Raw genomic sequence first — 16,382 nt, 5'->3', positions numbered from 1 at the left:
GTGTCAACTTGAAACATTGACTGTCCATCTCCCTCTACAGGTACTACCTGATATGCTGAGTTCCTTTTTTTTTTGAATGCTAAACTTGACCTTTTCATGTTTGGGCTCTACCTCTCAAATATTATATTCCTATATATCCTTAATCTCTCTTGCCCTATTCAAGGTGTTTTGCAGCTATGAGCTGATTTATTGCACTACTATCTCAAATGGTGTCTGGCATCTACAGTAGTGTCTGACTAGGACATGTTGGCAGAAGCTCCCAATATCAAGGTGGCAGTTGTTTCTAAAAGCCAATGGAAGTCTTTAATTGAAAAATGAGCTGCAATAACAGGTGGCTGTTTAGTGCTCTCTCCTAGAACTCTTTAGTATGCAAGCTTTTTTGTGTGGAGGAACTGCATACGTGCCTGCTGTTGGGGTCTGTGCTGTTTTGGTGCATAGTGATGAAAATCTCACGAAAGCAGGTTTTATAAATATCATAAGTTTGGAAGGTGTAGTTGGATTTCACTATGCTAGATTTCTCATTGGCTGGAATAACCTGTCAATCAGGGAAGCTGCAGCAATCAATGGTGGGGTGCAAGGAGGCGAGGGATTGAGTGACTCACTTGTAATGTATTCCATTGCAGTTGGCAACCCTGCAGTGTAACCCAGGAAACCTGGCATCTGATGCTAATGTACCAAGAAATAGACCATGCCATGTAGAATTTTAATGGTACAAAGTTCCTATCATGTAAAGAAAAATACAAAGCTGAATGGTAATACAAAACTACTTTGGCTTGGTTCTAATGACAATATTCCAGTCAGAATTAAATCTATTTATGGATTCTTCTATCTTGGAGAGACAAGCTTGGTATTTTGCTCTTGAATTGATTTTTCCTTTTTTCAAACCACAGCCTCTCTGCTCCTAAAACTCTGCCATGAAATCTGAAGAGCTGGATGAATCTCCTGCAGCAGATGTCCATACCTCAAATGAAACCACAAATAACAAAAGTGGAGCAGCCATGAAGGGGCCAATGAGCAAACAGAAGAACGATGGGCCTGCTAAAGGGAAACCGAGTGCAAAATCCACCACTGGAACCCAAGTCAAGGCTAAGGTGGGGACCACAGGCAGTAGACAACCAATATCCAGTAGACCATCCTCTTCTCAGCCAAGCAGAGTGGCCAATGCTGTCACTAAAAAGAGTAATGACCAGGAGCAAAAAGCCTCTTCCAAAACTGCAAGGTCTGGCATGTCCTCTCATGACAAAATCATGGAGAAGAAAATGGCTGCCAGGAGCAAGGCTTTGAAGGAAAACGTGGCTTCCCCCAGCAGTGCTGGTGGGAATGGTAACCAGCCCAATCATGTGGAGAAAAGTGGATCAATCAAGGCACTGCCCACCAGCAAAGCTGTTCCCAAAGTCAAAGCCCCAGTGCAGCACTGCTCCACCTCTGCAGGTTTGTTTATTACTTGACTTTTTCTTTGGGGGTTGGGTGGGGAGAGGAAGAGAGGGTTAACTAATATGTGGGGAGGAAATGAGTTCTCCAGCATTGCATTATGATTTCTCCGAGGTGTAAGAGCTGGGTATTATGCATGAGGTTACTAAGTGGGATGATTGGGCAAAGTTCACCTGAAATGATATTTTGCTTCACAGGAGTCCCAGCACAGAATTCCTTTCAACTTTTCTTGTAAAGCACCACTCCTATCTATAGTTTCTAAAGTCACCATATTCTGTCTGTAGGATCTTTGTTGCTGCTTTGTTCTCTAACAGGCAGAGGTACCAGAAAATATCCTTGAAGGCAGCCAATTCCCCTCTTTAGTAGCTGGGGCAACAATATTGCACCATACGGTACATTCTTGAAGGAACACAACTTGTAGTGTGTGCAACTGTAGTGTATAAGTACGAGAGGACATGGCTTTGGGGTGAAAGGGGAAAGGTCTGGGGGAACATTAGAGGAACTTCTTCACTCAAAGAGTGGTAGGAGTGTGGAATGGGCTGCCATCTGACGTGAATGCGGGCTCGCTCTTAACTTTTAAGAGTAAATTGGATGGATACATGGACGAGAGAGGTCTGGAGGGGTATGGGCTGGGGGCAGGTAAATGGGACTAGCAGAATAATGTTTTGGCACAGACTAGAAGGACCGAATGGCCTGTTTTCTGTGCTGTAGTTTTCTATGGTTCTAACAATATTTTTGATTATGTTAAAGCAGAATATAATCAAATGTTCTACACTGCTTCCAAAATGGTGTTACATTTCAGTGCCAAGTGCAGCTGCTGCATGTGAGCAGACTTCTATTTTAAGAAGTCGACCTGAAATGTTAGCTGTCCCTCCAAAAAACTTACCTAACCCAAGTGTTTCTAGCATTTAATTTTAGTACCTTCTGTATGTTTGACATAGATTATTCTCAACACCAGTGTCATTTGTCGATAGTGTGGCTCTATCTGGGGATCAGCAATGTAAAGCCTAAAGTGCCAATGTTTGGAACGGTCCCTGTTTTAGCAGCTGATACTCACTTTGTCTATAGGTGACTTTTTTTCACCCTATCAAAGTCTCGTGCATAAAGGACTGGGCTGTACAGTAAATTTATTCTTAAGGTGGTGATACTTTAGACCTGTTAAAGTGTGAATTTAGAAAATCAGTTTAAATCTGTTTGTAACTGTCCTCTTCTAATTGGCTTTGTAGAAGTTAAATTAGTCTCACTTATTTCAATCTATTCTGGGCAGAATTGCTGTTTTCTATAGCATGCCACTAAGTCACCAGGCTGCAAGTTTCTCCATCTGTTGTCTTGTTGAACACAATGGATGTGGGAAGAAGGCTTCACAGTCACGTATTGGAGAAGCAGGTGGTGATAATTACCTTTCACTTGATATGGAGGAAGCAAAGGAAGAGGTTTAGAGTGTGCCAGAGTAAATTTGCTAAACATGGTATCCTGCTAAACATGGCAACATTTCTCTAGCTTCTCTATCCACTTTAGAATAACTTCACCTTTTGGGCACATCCCTCACCACCATTAGTAGCATCTACAGGAGGTGTTGGCTCAAGAAGGCAACATGCATTATCAAAGATCCCCACTTTGACATTCTCTGTCATGCCTTCAATGGGATCAAACCCAGTTTCCCTGATGCAAGGAATGGGTTTTAAAACTAATTACCAATGGTGGAGGCATAAAAGGGAAGATGGTGGTGTATGTGATACAAATGACATCACTACTTGCAGTGTCTCCACACAAGAACCCCCCCCACCCCCCTAAAAGCAAATTAATATCCAATGATTTTTGTAGTGGTTGGGTCTTGATGCTACAGTCGTGCAGAAAGGGTTTGGAAGGGATTTGCTTGTCTATGGACTTGGCTCCTTCACATGTTAAATGATGTGGTTGCCCTTTTACTTCTGAGGCTGTTCCTGTGGTTCCCACCAACCAAAATTCCAGTCATCTGGTCTAAATTCCCAATGGGGATTTGGAGGATGCTTCAGCTAAGTGAAGCATGGCTGTGTAACAGTTGTGTGCTGGGACTTGTCTTGAATGAGATGGACTCTTCTTCCAACTCTCAGTAGACACCTCCCCTATTTTGGTGGCAATGTTATTTGGCTGGGATAGGAATGTTACAAACAGGAATTTGTTCTACAGTTATTTAAATAAACCTTTACTTGATACATAGTGCAAGAGTTGTTAAATTAACAATCCATCCTGAATGGATATTTAAACTTCTACCACAGGGTGCAGCAACATCAAAGGAGTAATGAGAAGGGTGATTAAAGCTTCATTTTGGGGGGGGGGGGGTGTGTGTGTGTAAGGGAGAGAGAGAATGGGTGTTAGTCTTTCAGCCCATGAAGTTTGTGCTGGCTCCCAGAGGGCTAATAGTTCCATGTTGGTCTCCTGCATGTCCACTAACACTGACTCTCTGCCATTAACCTGCAGCAAGGGATAACTTACTACAGCTGATTAGCACATCCTTGGGGAATTTTGGAGTTTGAGACTCTAGCAACTGAAGGCATTGAGCACAGTGAAATAAATTCAGGATTTGTGAAAGGCTCTAATGGAGGGGGTGCAGTGTTGAAGAATGGGGGTGACCATTGGCTAAATTTAAGGATTTGCTGGAACAAACACTTTGACAAAAACTCAGCTCTTTACTTCATAGTAAAGCAGGGATATTGATTGCTGCTCTGAGCAGCTGATGACCCAGCATGTGGTGGGTGGGTGCAGAGAAGCTGACAGGAGGCTCTGCACCACGAAGCCACTAGACTGACAGCTGCAGCCAATAGAATTGACTCTGGTGATGCTGGGAATAATGCCCAGCTTGTAAACAATTTGCAAAGTATCATAAGGAAATGTCACTTGTCAGAAGTTGAGACAATTGTCCAAGTTGTATAATCTCTCAGTGGGGGCTGGAGATGATAGTTTCAATATCTAAACTGCACTGTAGTGAAGTTGCTTCATACCTTGCACATTCCTGTGGACCCCTTATTCTGTAACAGTTAATGTGCTGGCTATAATCCAGAAGCCATCCTTAAAGTAGAAAGTGCCAATCTGTGCATGGTCTAAGACAGTTGTCTGTGCCACCCTTCCAGGGCTATGGTTAAACAGATTTGGATCTGTGCTCCAGCCTTGCATGGGGCTTGAAACTGACCTTTTTCCACTGGAAGCAAATATTTACCCACTGAGCCACAACTGATGGCATCAATCCTAGCTGTTTTCTAACCTGGTCACTACGTTAATGGTGTCAAATTGTCTCTTTCTTGAACTTCCTTAGATTTTCTCCTCTACTTAATTGAACATCAGCTCAAAATTGATGTCTGACTGAATAATGTGCCATTTGCTCAAGGGCTGATTTCCCCAAATTATTTTGTCCAATTCCCCCTATGTGAATATTTGATAGATATGGAGCATAGAAATGGGCATTTGAGTCCATGCTGGCACTTGAGCTCTCACTTCTATTCTCCAGATTCTACTACTTGCCTATAAGCTGGGACAGTCTACTGTGGCCAAGTAACCTACCAACCAGCATGTCTTTGGGATGCTGGAGGAAACTCGTGTAGTTACAGGAATGTGCAAACTCCACATGGGACCAAAGGGTCAGGATTAAACCTCAATCTGTGGTGTTGTAAGGCAGTGGCTCTACTAGCTATGCCACTATGCTGCCTGTAGTGATCTTTGAATAAATGGGAGTAGCCTCTTGGATGAGAGCCCAGGTTACTTTTTTGTTGGCTGTGCTTGAATCTACAATCAAATATTCCTTCTGAGGGATGAAACCCAATATTAACTTAGATTTAACATTGGAGAGGTTCTGAGCCTAGTAGCACACAAACAAGAACCTGAGAGGGTTGAAGCAGCTTAACTTCATGGAGACCTATTGCTAACTAAAACCAACATCTTGTGGCGTTGGTCACTCTTATGCCTGGTGCTGGATTTTGCACTTGTTTTGGGGATGGTGTTAACTCTGTCCTTGAAGGGAAGGCAAACATAAGATGGTTTTCCTGTGTATTTGCCTTCCCTTTATAAATGTAACAAGCACTTTATGAATTGAGTTGGAAAAGAAGCCCTTTAGACACTGTCTATAATTCTCCATCTGTGTTGCATTGGTGTTGGGAAGCTTGCAGCCACCTGGAACACAAGTGACTGGCCTTCCTCACTTCCTTCCTTGGCTGTAGACCAGATTTTGCACTCCAGCCACTTACAATATCCACACATGGTTTGTCCATGGTGAAACTGCTGTTGGTGATTCTGTGCCCCATAGATGTTGAATGGGAGAACTGTTTATACAGGGGATGAAGTTGAGAAACTGTTTCAAGTTGATCTTGTTCAGATGGTGAGTGAGAAGTTTCAATCAATTTATTATATACAGGCAGGGTGATTTGGCCCTTGGTGTCTTTGGCTGGGAGTTCTTCAAACAAATCCCACTTGGCTATGTACTTGGCATCTTCATCTTTTGGTAATCTTAACATTGAGGGAATGGGGGGGTGGGGGGGGAAGTCATGTTTGAATTTCTCTCCTGTAAAGATGTGCATTGTGTGTGGTGGAGGGTGGATTACAGTTGTAGGTGTCCAGACTGCTGATGCTGAGACTGGTATCAGATTACCCAGAGTTGATGGCATTTGAAGTGACCAGTCTCCCATGGTAGGGAGAGTCCAGTAAGCTTTGAGCGGTTGGTCTGTACAAAACTAGGTGGGGAGCTTTACAGGAAAAATTTTTTTTCTTTAAAACTTGGGTTCTGGGAGGCTTATGAATTGGGAGCAGAAGTAGGCCACTCAGCCTCTAAAGCCTGCTCTGCTGTTTGACGTGGCTGATTGATTGTAACTTTAATTCCACATTCATGTTGACCTGCAGTAATTTCCCACCATTTTGAGAATCTACCTACCCTGGCCGCCTTTTTATTCAAAGACTCCACTTCCCCTATCATTGGAGAAAAAGTTCCAAAGACTTGTGATCCTCAAACTTTGCTTTGGAGGCAAGTAATTTTGTTTTTAAAACCATGACGCCCCACCCCCCCCACCAGTCCTAGATCTTCCCAAGAAACATCCTTTCCACACATACCCTGTCAATGCCCCTTGGGATCTTGTATGTTTCAATCAAATCCCCATGCACTAAGCTCCAGCAGGTTCAAGTTTAGCCTGTGTAACATTGAGATAATCTACCAGATTTAGTATCAGTCCAGTAAACCTGAAATGGTTTCTGATGCACAACATCCATCCTTGAGTAAGAAGGCCAATACTGTGCACAGTATTACAGATATGGTCTTACTAATGCCCTACATAACCCCTTTAGTTATGTATCCAATTTCTGGAGTGATAACATTAGCCACTTTGCTAGTTGCTGTACCTGCATACTAGCTGCTTACAAATGGTGCATTAAACCTAGATTGCTTTGCAGTCTCTTGCCAATTAAACTTTAAACCCTGCCCAAATACTAAGAACATTGGTTTAACAACCTGCTTGTATTCTAGTTCAAGTTGAGAGCAGTTGTCTCGTATTTGGCAGTTGCCAGTTCTAGAAGCCAGTCAGGTTGAAACCTTCAACTGCCCCTATCTCCATATCCTGGGCAATCTAGATTATTAATTCCTTATGGATTTCTTTTTAAAAGAAACTACTTGGCCCATTAGATTTGTCACTTTTTTGCTCTGATTATCCTCTCCCTTGGGTCTGTTAACAGTAATGCTAAAGTGTTCTGGCAATCTAAGCTACCCCTGAAGCTTTGTCATTGCTTTCAAATCCTGCCATTGGGCTTCAATCTGGAACTAAATGTGCTTTCTGTAGAGGTCTTTAGAAATAAACTTGACAAGGGGAGATTTGAGGAGGAGGATGGGGTGTAGTCTGGGTTGTCTTTATCACCCCACCCGCAGCCCCCCTCCCTTGGGGCCAGACCTCTATGTACTCTGCAGGCATGCACTAGTGATGACAACCAATAGCCCCTTAAACATGCTCCACCTAAAACTAGTTGCTGATAGACCCTCGACAGTTACCCGCTAAATTGTGGGCACGTGACATGGTGGGAGTTTGTTTAGTTAGGAGTGTCCAGAAATACTTCACAATTCTACCAACTTCCCCACCCTTCCAAAAACCCACAGGTAGGAATTTGTGTTGGAACTATAATTTGTAAATCTTCTGCACCAACCTTAAATTTTCTTTTGCTTCTGCTTTTTGAACTGGATTCCTGTTTGATCTCCCTCACTTGAACTCATGAATCCACTTTTTTTTTCCTCTAGGCTAGTTTATGCCCATTTGTGACCTGTGCAACCTTGGCATTGGAGTAGGGGCAATTCTTTTAGTTCTGGCTACAATGAAGTTGCTTTGAAATGAAGACAGGAAACCTTTCAAGAGTTCTGTTTGCATGCTCATTTAAGATGACACCTCATGCTGGTTCATCAGAAGAACTAACTGAGAACCTTTAAATCTATTTCACTATTTCCTGTCTCTTCCATTTTGAGGGTTTTTTGGTTAATACCTGACTGAGTTGTTTGAAATTATTGGCTTGACCTGCCTCTTTCTGCCCTTCAAGATGAATTAATAACTTGTTCTTTTTAATCAAGGGTTGTCGCTGTTCTGAAGTTGGATGTGGGTGTTGCCATGGAGAATGGAAGGGCAGATGGTGAATCTATTTTCCCTCTAATGACAACACTGGAACTTTTGTAATGGTGCAGGCCTTGAGACCTAGTAGAACATAACTCTTTACATGAGTAACTTTATCTCACCTGAATTCAAACTATTCTATACTTCCACTCATGCTAGCCATTAAAATGCAGCTTTCTAAAGTGAAGAATTGGCTGCAGTCAAATGTTTTGAAATGGTGCCTTAACTAACTTTAGTTCTATCTCTACAGCTTCCAAGAAACCAACTGCTGTTGCAGCAGTTAAACTGCCTGCAGAAAGACCAGTGAAGCCCCAGCGCAGCACTGTGAGCAGGTAAGGGTTTGGTGCACCACAATGCCAACCTTGGTCAATGAGCATTTGGTACTGGATTTTGATAGTTGGCTTCCCCTTTGTATTGGAATTGTACATTGGCTTATTCTGGAATTTTTGTTTCCATAATGGAACAAAACTTGTTACTCATGTTCCTTAAAGATTTTTGTTTGCTTCAGCTGATGGTCTTGCCACCAACCACACCACCCACCCCCCACCCCCAAAAACCAAACACCAATAAGCCTGACTGCTACATCTCATGCTGGAGGTACTGAGCAAATGTTGCTGTTCCAAGCCAACTTGTCCACTGCTAGTTGAACCAGATGGAGGGGGAATATGGAATTCCAACTCTGAAGTTGGTGTGCTTTGAGTGGTAGGGCTGATAATCTAGCGATGCCTCCTATACCTTGTAATCTGGTTTGGCAGAAAGTAGTTGGATCCTAATGACCATGCATCTTTTTCTGGACTGATCCGTACATCTACCATGTCATTATCAGAGCCTGGTCTCCAATTAAGAACACAAGAAATAGGAGCAGGAGTCGGCCATCTGGCTCGTCAAGCCTGCTCTGCCATTCAATGAGATCATAGCTGATCTGGCTGTGGACTCTGCTCCACCCACCTGCCTTTTTCCCCCTTAACCCTTAATTCTCCTTCTATGCAAAAATCTAACTGCGTCTTAAATATATTTAATGAGGTCGCGTCTACTGCTTTCCTGGGCAGAGAACATCAGATTCACTCCTCTTGGGGGAGGAGGAAGGAGAAGCAGTCCCTCTTCTGTCCTAAATCTACTCCCCTAGGCCATGTCCCCTAGTTCTAGTCTCACTTACCGGCAGAAACCACTTTTCTGCCTCTATCTTGTCTATCCTCTTTCATAACTTCTTTCTATAAGATCCCTTCTCATTCCAATGAGTAGTCTTAGACAACTCAATCTCTCCTCATAAGCTAACCCCCTCATCTCCAGAATCAACCCAATGAAACTCCTCTGCACTGCCTCCAAAGCCAGTATATCTTTTCTGTAATGTTATTATTCAGTGGCCTATAGATAACTCTCACCAGGGTTGTTTTTCCCTTTTTAACTATTCCTAATCTCTACCAGATGGACTCAACATTCCATTCCTTGGATCTCTTGTTCTCTCACTATCACCCTGATCTTGTTCTTAATTAAGAATGCTACCCCACCTCCCTTGGCTTCCTGCCTGTCCTTCTGTGTTACCTGATACCCTTGGATATTGAATTCGAGATCATCGCTACCCTGCAACCACATTTCTGTAATGGCCACTAAATCATATCCTTTTGTACTGATTTGTGCCACAAGTTCACTGACCTTGTTTTGAATGCTGCAGGCATTCAGATAAAGTGCCCTCCATCATCCTTAGAATCTAGTAACCTTTGTATCTTTTGGACTTGACTTTCCTGTACTCTATTCTCCTTGCTAACTTTTGCTCTGGTATCTGCTCTGCTTCCCTCTGTCTTTTCTACATGGATTCCCATTCCCCTGCCATATTAGTTAAGTCCTCCCCAACAGCCTAGCAAACAACTTTCCCCCTAGGATGTCAGTCCCAGTCCTGCCCAGGTGTAGACCATCTGGTTTGTACTGGTCCCACCTCTCCCAGAACTGGTTCCAATGCCTCAGGAGTTTAAAACCACCCCCCCGCACCACTGATCAAGCCACATATTCATCCTAACTGTGCTACTATTCATACTTTGACTAGCATGTGCACAAGTAGTTATCCTAAAATGATTACCTTTTTGAGGTCTGACTTTTTAATCTAGCTCTTTAAATTTGGCTTGTAGGACCTCATCCTGCTTTTTTCCTATATCATTGATACCTACATACACAACAACTGGCTGTTCACCTTTCCTTTCCAGAATGCCCTGCAGCTGCTGAGACATCCCTGACCCTTGCACCTGGGAGGCAACACACCAACCAGGAGTCTGATTTGTGGCCACAGAAGCTCCTGTCTTTTCACCTTATCATGGAATCCCCTACCACTCTGCCAATCTCTTCCTGCCCTCCTGTACAGTGGAGCCACTTGGTGTCATGATCCTGGCTTCTGCTGCCTTCCCCTGATGAGCCATCTTCCCCCAAAAGTATCAAAAGCAGTATAGCTGTTTTGGAGGGAGATGACTGCAAGGGACTCCTGCACTCTCTGTGTGTTGGTCACCCATTCCCTATCTTGGAGCCTCAAACCTTGGGACCTAATTGCTTTGGATCTTACCACTGAACTTTGTCACACTGGGGCAGCTGCTGTGCATTGGCCACCTTGCTTTTAAGGAATCCACACACTAACATCTCCAGTGCTGAGGAACAGACATCCTGTGCCAAGGGACTGCTTTAGTAATGAGAAATTTCTCATTTCCATTGTACTGAGTTCCATGTTAATTGACTTTTTAACCCACAGCTAAAGGTCCAATATGCTGTTGCACTGACCCCACTTTCCTGCATCAATTGATGTGAATAGGCTCCTGCAACTGAGTGACTAAAATTTTTCTCATTTTACAGGAAGGGTACTATAGAATTGCTAAGCAGAATAAAAATGCCCATTTAAAACTAAATCAAGTTCCACCAATTTTTTCCTCTGGAGAAGGGGTTGGGGTTCTGACTGGTATAAGTGGTCTATCAAAGTGTCTTCCTATCAGGCAGATGATACTTAAACACAACTATTGGGCATCCTAGTTTCTGACGGATCCAATGTGACTAGGGTAAAGTCTCTAGTGTTGGGTGCTGGACTGCTGTTACCTGATCACAAGATAAGGGAGCAGAAGCAGGCCATTCGGCCCATCGAGTCTGCTCCAAGGAAAAGGGAAAAAGAAATGGGGTGGGGGGAAAAAAGAAAAAAAAACTATTCTAATCCCATTTGCCAGCCTTATCCCCATATCCCTTGATACCCTGACTATTTAGATATCTGTATCTCCTCCTTGAATACCCCCACTGATCTGGCCTCCACTGCTGTGCGTGGCAAGGAGTTCCACAATTTCACCACCCTCTGGGTAAAGAAACTTCTCCTCATCTCTGTCTTGAAACTGTACCCTCTAATTCTAAGATTGTGCCCTCTGGTCCTAGACACGCCCACCAAGGGAAACAGCCTAGCCACATCTACTCTATCCTTACCTGTCAACATTTTAAATGTCGCTACGAGGTCCCCTCTCATCCTTCTGTACTCCAGCGAGTACAGTCCAAGAGCCGACAAACGCTCATCATACTTAAGCCCTTTCATTCCTGGAATCATTCTCGTAAATCTCCTCTGAACCCTCTCCAACGTCAGCACATCCTTCCTAAGATGTGGGGCCCAAAACTGCGCACAGTATTCCAAATGAGGCTCTAACTGTTGCATATCCAGCTCTTTCTTCCCCCAGCCTGAAATCTGTCCCCTTTGTCCATTTTTGCAACTTTTTAAAATTTGCTTTAAAACTTCTGACAAAACTTTGCACATGTTATTCAGTTCTTGCCTGATGCTTAAAAAGAGCAGGAGACATCCTGGGTCACTTCAGACAAAAGTGGTTACTGGCTGACCTCATTGATCAGTTTTACTCCCCACCATTCATCTAGTTGATTGCCTGATGCTTTCCCTAGTCCAATCTGACTTGTGTAACTATATTGGGAGGTTTTATATGGAGTCGATCTAAGCAGTAATTATAGTAGTAAAAGTGCCCCTGCATCACCCCAACTTTCATCCAGGTTAATGGCTGAATAAAATGGAAAAATTAATGGACCATGTTTAATGTCTTATTCAGACTAGTCTTTAAACCCAAGCACGCAGTCATTTGGAAGTGTTCCATCTAGCTTGCTAGCTGTGCTGAATAACTTGACCAGCTCTTGTGTTTGTGCTATTTGTCTTTCCCAGACTGACTAGTTCCCAGCATACAGCCCCTTCAGACTCTCTGCTAATTGCTCAGTTGACTGAAACAACCTTGAAAGCAGAGCTCTCTGTACAGTGAGATTTTATTCCAGGTTTTTTGATATTTGGATTTGCTGTTTCATGACAAACCTTGCCTCCCTGCTGCAGATTGCACACTTCAACAAACGGGTGAGTGTTTGACCTGTGGAACCTTCTGGGTAGCAAGGAGTCACTTGGATGGTACAGTGGGGGAGTATCCCCTCCATCCTGTTTTGTGGTCACTAGCTTAGTATTAGAACTCTGCAAACCTGCTTTGCGAAGATGCTACAGGAATGTTTTCTGAAAGTGACTGCAGTGCACTTCTGTTTGGGGACTATCAAGGGGAATGTTAGTGCTTCAGGGGCTGGGCAAATGCCTCTTCCCTATAGTTGCCTTCAGTTAACTTTTTAATCTTGATCTCAGTTGTTGGATATAGTGGGCTGTGCCCAATTTTCTTTCCCCCACTGTATTGGGGTGGAGGTCGGTGAGTTGGACCAATAATTACTATACCTTCAGATCACTGCATGGAGTTGAGATGCTGTGATGTTTTCCCTGTGCCTACATGGTCAACCCTACAGGTGTATTTTAGGGGGCAGGGGAACTATTTGATAATTAGACAAAGTAAACAAAAAAATCTCATGTTTGGCATCTAGTTGAAAATGGGACTAAATCAGTAAATGGGAAGGGGATTCCATTGGACCTTGTAGGTTGTATTTTGGGGTTAGAATAAAAGTATGGAGACTTTGGATTTGCTACAGTTCTCTTTAGTAGCTTCTTGCCTTGGAAGTATTTCTTACTCTGATGCCTTTTTAAAAAAAGGTATTTAACAATCTGTGCACTGCATGCTCTGATGGCAATAAGTTTTCTTAATGTGGTTTTGACTGGGGGGGAAATAGACTGACCAAGTGGCAGCGTTGTGGGGTCTTCACTGGTGACTACAGCAAGTGGGTCAGAATGGTTGCTTGCCCAAATGACAGTACTGACACCCCCCCCCTGCCCCCCAATACTGCAGTGTGAAACCTGGTTTTGTCCTTGAGTGGGACTGCAAGTTGGAACATTGTGGACTTTGAAGTGGAAGCTGATACAATTTTTCAAAAGAGAACTGAATAATTAAAAAAATAGGGCTTGAAGTAGGGGAATTGATCTAATTAGTGAAGCTTTATAGGTTGATTGGCTATACATTAAAATAGGCCACTATGTCCTCAAACCAGGTATCTACCTGCTGATACCTATCAATGTTGAGGTTTTGCTACTGAGCAGCAATGGTCATGAGACTGGATGGTTTTTGACAAGTGCCAGCAGTTTCTATCATTGGGTTAAGTATAATCTGCAGCTTCCAGCTGCAGGAGTACATAGTGAAATAAATCTGAAACTGGAGTAATCCTTTAAATTGGTATTCTTGGAGACTTTCATGAGTCCAATCACCTCTCCCAATTAACACTGCTACCTTTGTATAGAATCCTTTTAACTTCAGATTTTTTTTTAAAACTAGAAGCCTGGATGGATGGTGATCTTGATCTGGTGGTGTTTGGAATGGAAACAGCTAAACATGTAATGCTTTGGGGGAAAGAATGCAAGATGAGGAATGACAGCTGCTCTTCTTTCTCCTCACCCCCCCCCCCCACCCACCTTGCAGATACAGCTATCTGTTTTTTTTTTCCCCCTTCTCAGTCTAGTTGCCTCTACATCAATAGTGAAGGAAAATTAAATGGCACCATCTGCAGGGCCTAAGGCAGAACATCAGGGAGCTCTCTGCATTGAAACCTGTTTTATACTCTACTGGTTCAGTTGGCTAGGAGCAAAAACACTGCTGGAGGAACTTGGTGGGTTGGGCAGCATCTGTGGAGGCAAAGGGATGGTCATTTTAGGTTGAGACAATCGGCATTGGGTGTGTAGACAGAAGATGGGCTGGTATAAAGAGGTGAGGGAGGAGTGAGGCAGCGGTCACTAAGTAATAGGTGGTACAAGGTAAAGGGGGGGGGTTAGAAATGGAGTTGGTGGGGGGAGTGCTGAAACAGGCTAGGTCCTTGCTGTCTGATGAATAGAAATGAAACAGTCCTTTTGTTAAGGGAAAAATAACTTTCTAAACAAAAAACACAACCAACCTTCCAGGTGCCAGGCAGAGTCAAATACCTTTGCTTGAGAAGTTATATTTAGTGCCTGCTGTAGAGAACCTTTCCCATACAGTCCACAGAGCAACTGCCTTAAGATGTACAGCCAGATCTAAAGAGCATCGAGTGACAAGGGATGGAAGTTTGGTCTTGGAGTCCTTGACAGTCAATGGAGCCCACAATGTTGCGAGTAATTAAATTTGAATGATTGAGGCTCGAATTCATGAAGCACATCCAAGACTGGTGATTTTTAAGTGGGGAATGAGAGCATGGAGATTTGGAAAAGATGGGAGTAGTTAAAAATCTATTGCTTAACTAGGTACTAGTGTGGGTAGCAAGCTGAGAAGTGATGGGTGAATAGGATTTGGTATGAGTTGGGATATGAAAAATTGTTTTGGATGACATTGTAGAGAATGAGGGTATGGTTAGGTGTGAGATTTACAGCAGATAAGTTAGGAATGGGTGGATTTGGTCTGGAGGAAGATGAATAGGGCTACAATATCTCAAACTAAAATCCAGCATGAAACTCCTGGGGTGGACAAGTTCTCTGCTGGTTTCATTGTACCATCCCATTGTTGAGCTGCTGCCCAATGTTCAATCACTAATTCTTTTAATTCATTGCCCTTCAATCTGTCATTCAAGTCCAGTTAGTCAGTTAAACTTCCCAAGTATAGAACAAAAAGCATATTGTGGTCACATGATTCAGTGCTATCACTTTCTGGTTGCTCTTGCCCTTTGGGGTGAGAGTCTTGATTCCAATCTTCAATGATTATCTTGGCCACCCCTCAGTAAATGCTTCAACTCCCTAGCACTATGATTTAGCAAACGGCAATTCAGTTGAGGGTCAGCAATATCTCTGAAGTGGGAGGAACTTTTTAGAGACAATGGGCACTGCTTGTAGATGCATTGTCGATCCATGTCTGTCAACTAGTCCTGTATATTTTATATTGGCCACATCTGGAAACCTTGGTGGTGTTCTTGGGTAGTCTCTCCTGGAATGAGGGTGACTTGCTTCTGCTCTGCTTGTATGGGTTCTGAAGTGGCTGAGACTAATTTGGAACTGCAGTCTCACCCACAGATGGGGTGGCCGATGCCTGATTGGGTGGGTAGTTTAAGATGTACTACCCTTTGCATCAGGCTTTTCTGTGTATGTACCCCATTCTCCTACACTGAATGATCCTTCTCTACTTTGCTCATGGGTTAGGGGTTCCCTGGACTCGTGAAGGACTAGTACATTCCCAGGATTCATCTGGATATGCATAGGGAAGGTTTGGAGGGATATGGGGCTAATGTGACTAGCTTGGATGGGCATCTTTCTCGGATGAGTTGGGCTGAAGGGCCTGTTTCTGTGGTGTATCACTGTTATATTTTTGAGCACATTCGGATAGGAATATACACTTTTATCATGTCTTTGGAGAGAAGACATGATAGAAGTGTATATTTAAAAAAAATATAGATAGTGGACAGCCAGCACCTCCTTCCCGGGGCACGAATGCTCAATACAAGAGGGCATGGCTTTAAAGTAATGGGTGGGAAGTTCAAGGGAGATATCAGAAGTTTTTTTACCCAGAGTGTGGTTGGGGCATGGAATGTGTTGCCTGGGGTGGTGGAGGCAGGTACATTGGTCAAATTCAAGAGATTGTTAGATAAGCATATGGAGGGATATGTGGGAGGGAGGGGTTAGATAGTCTTAGGTGAGGTATAAAGGTTGGCACAACAATGTGGGCTGAAGAGCCTGTATTGTGCTGTACTGTTCTATATTTTTTCCTTTCAGAACAGTAATCCCTTCCTGTGACAGCTCAAGCACCTGTTTCAGGAATCTGTTGGATGTGTGAATGATGTGGCCTACCCAGCTGAGAGTAACTAGGGCTTCAATGCTAGGGATGTTGGTCTGGGTGAGGACACTGGTTCACTTGACCTTCAGTGGAGAATTCTGCAGAGACTGGTGATACTTTTCGGGTACCTTAACCCTTCCTGCAAGTAGTGTAGGAATTGGAAGCTTGCATGAGGGCAGAGCACTGCTGCCCA

At 43.4% G+C, this 16,382-nt stretch overlaps 1 protein-coding gene across 3 annotated transcripts in view; it reads left to right on the top strand.

The window, feature by feature from the left end:
* Positions 1 to 16,382, top strand: part of LOC127584987 (BTB/POZ domain-containing protein 8-like) — a 106,293-nt gene that overhangs the window by 13,651 nt on the left and 76,260 nt on the right. For all 3 annotated transcript variants that reach the window (XR_007958455.1, XR_007958454.1, XM_052042078.1), the window contains exons 2-3: positions 891 to 1,431; positions 8,287 to 8,368. Coding sequence is in view for 1 of the 3 variants with exons in the window: in XM_052042078.1 (XP_051898038.1) it covers positions 915 to 1,431; positions 8,287 to 8,368 (599 nt within the window). In the remaining 2 variants the exon portion in view is untranslated. The remainder of the gene's footprint in view (positions 1 to 890; positions 1,432 to 8,286; positions 8,369 to 16,382) is intronic.

This window comes from Pristis pectinata, chromosome 31, assembly GCF_009764475.1.
Source record: "Pristis pectinata isolate sPriPec2 chromosome 31, sPriPec2.1.pri, whole genome shotgun sequence".
In the NCBI taxonomy this organism is placed as follows: Eukaryota; Metazoa; Chordata; class Chondrichthyes; order Rhinopristiformes; family Pristidae; genus Pristis; species Pristis pectinata.
This window is presented reverse-complemented; position numbering and strand designations above follow the sequence as displayed.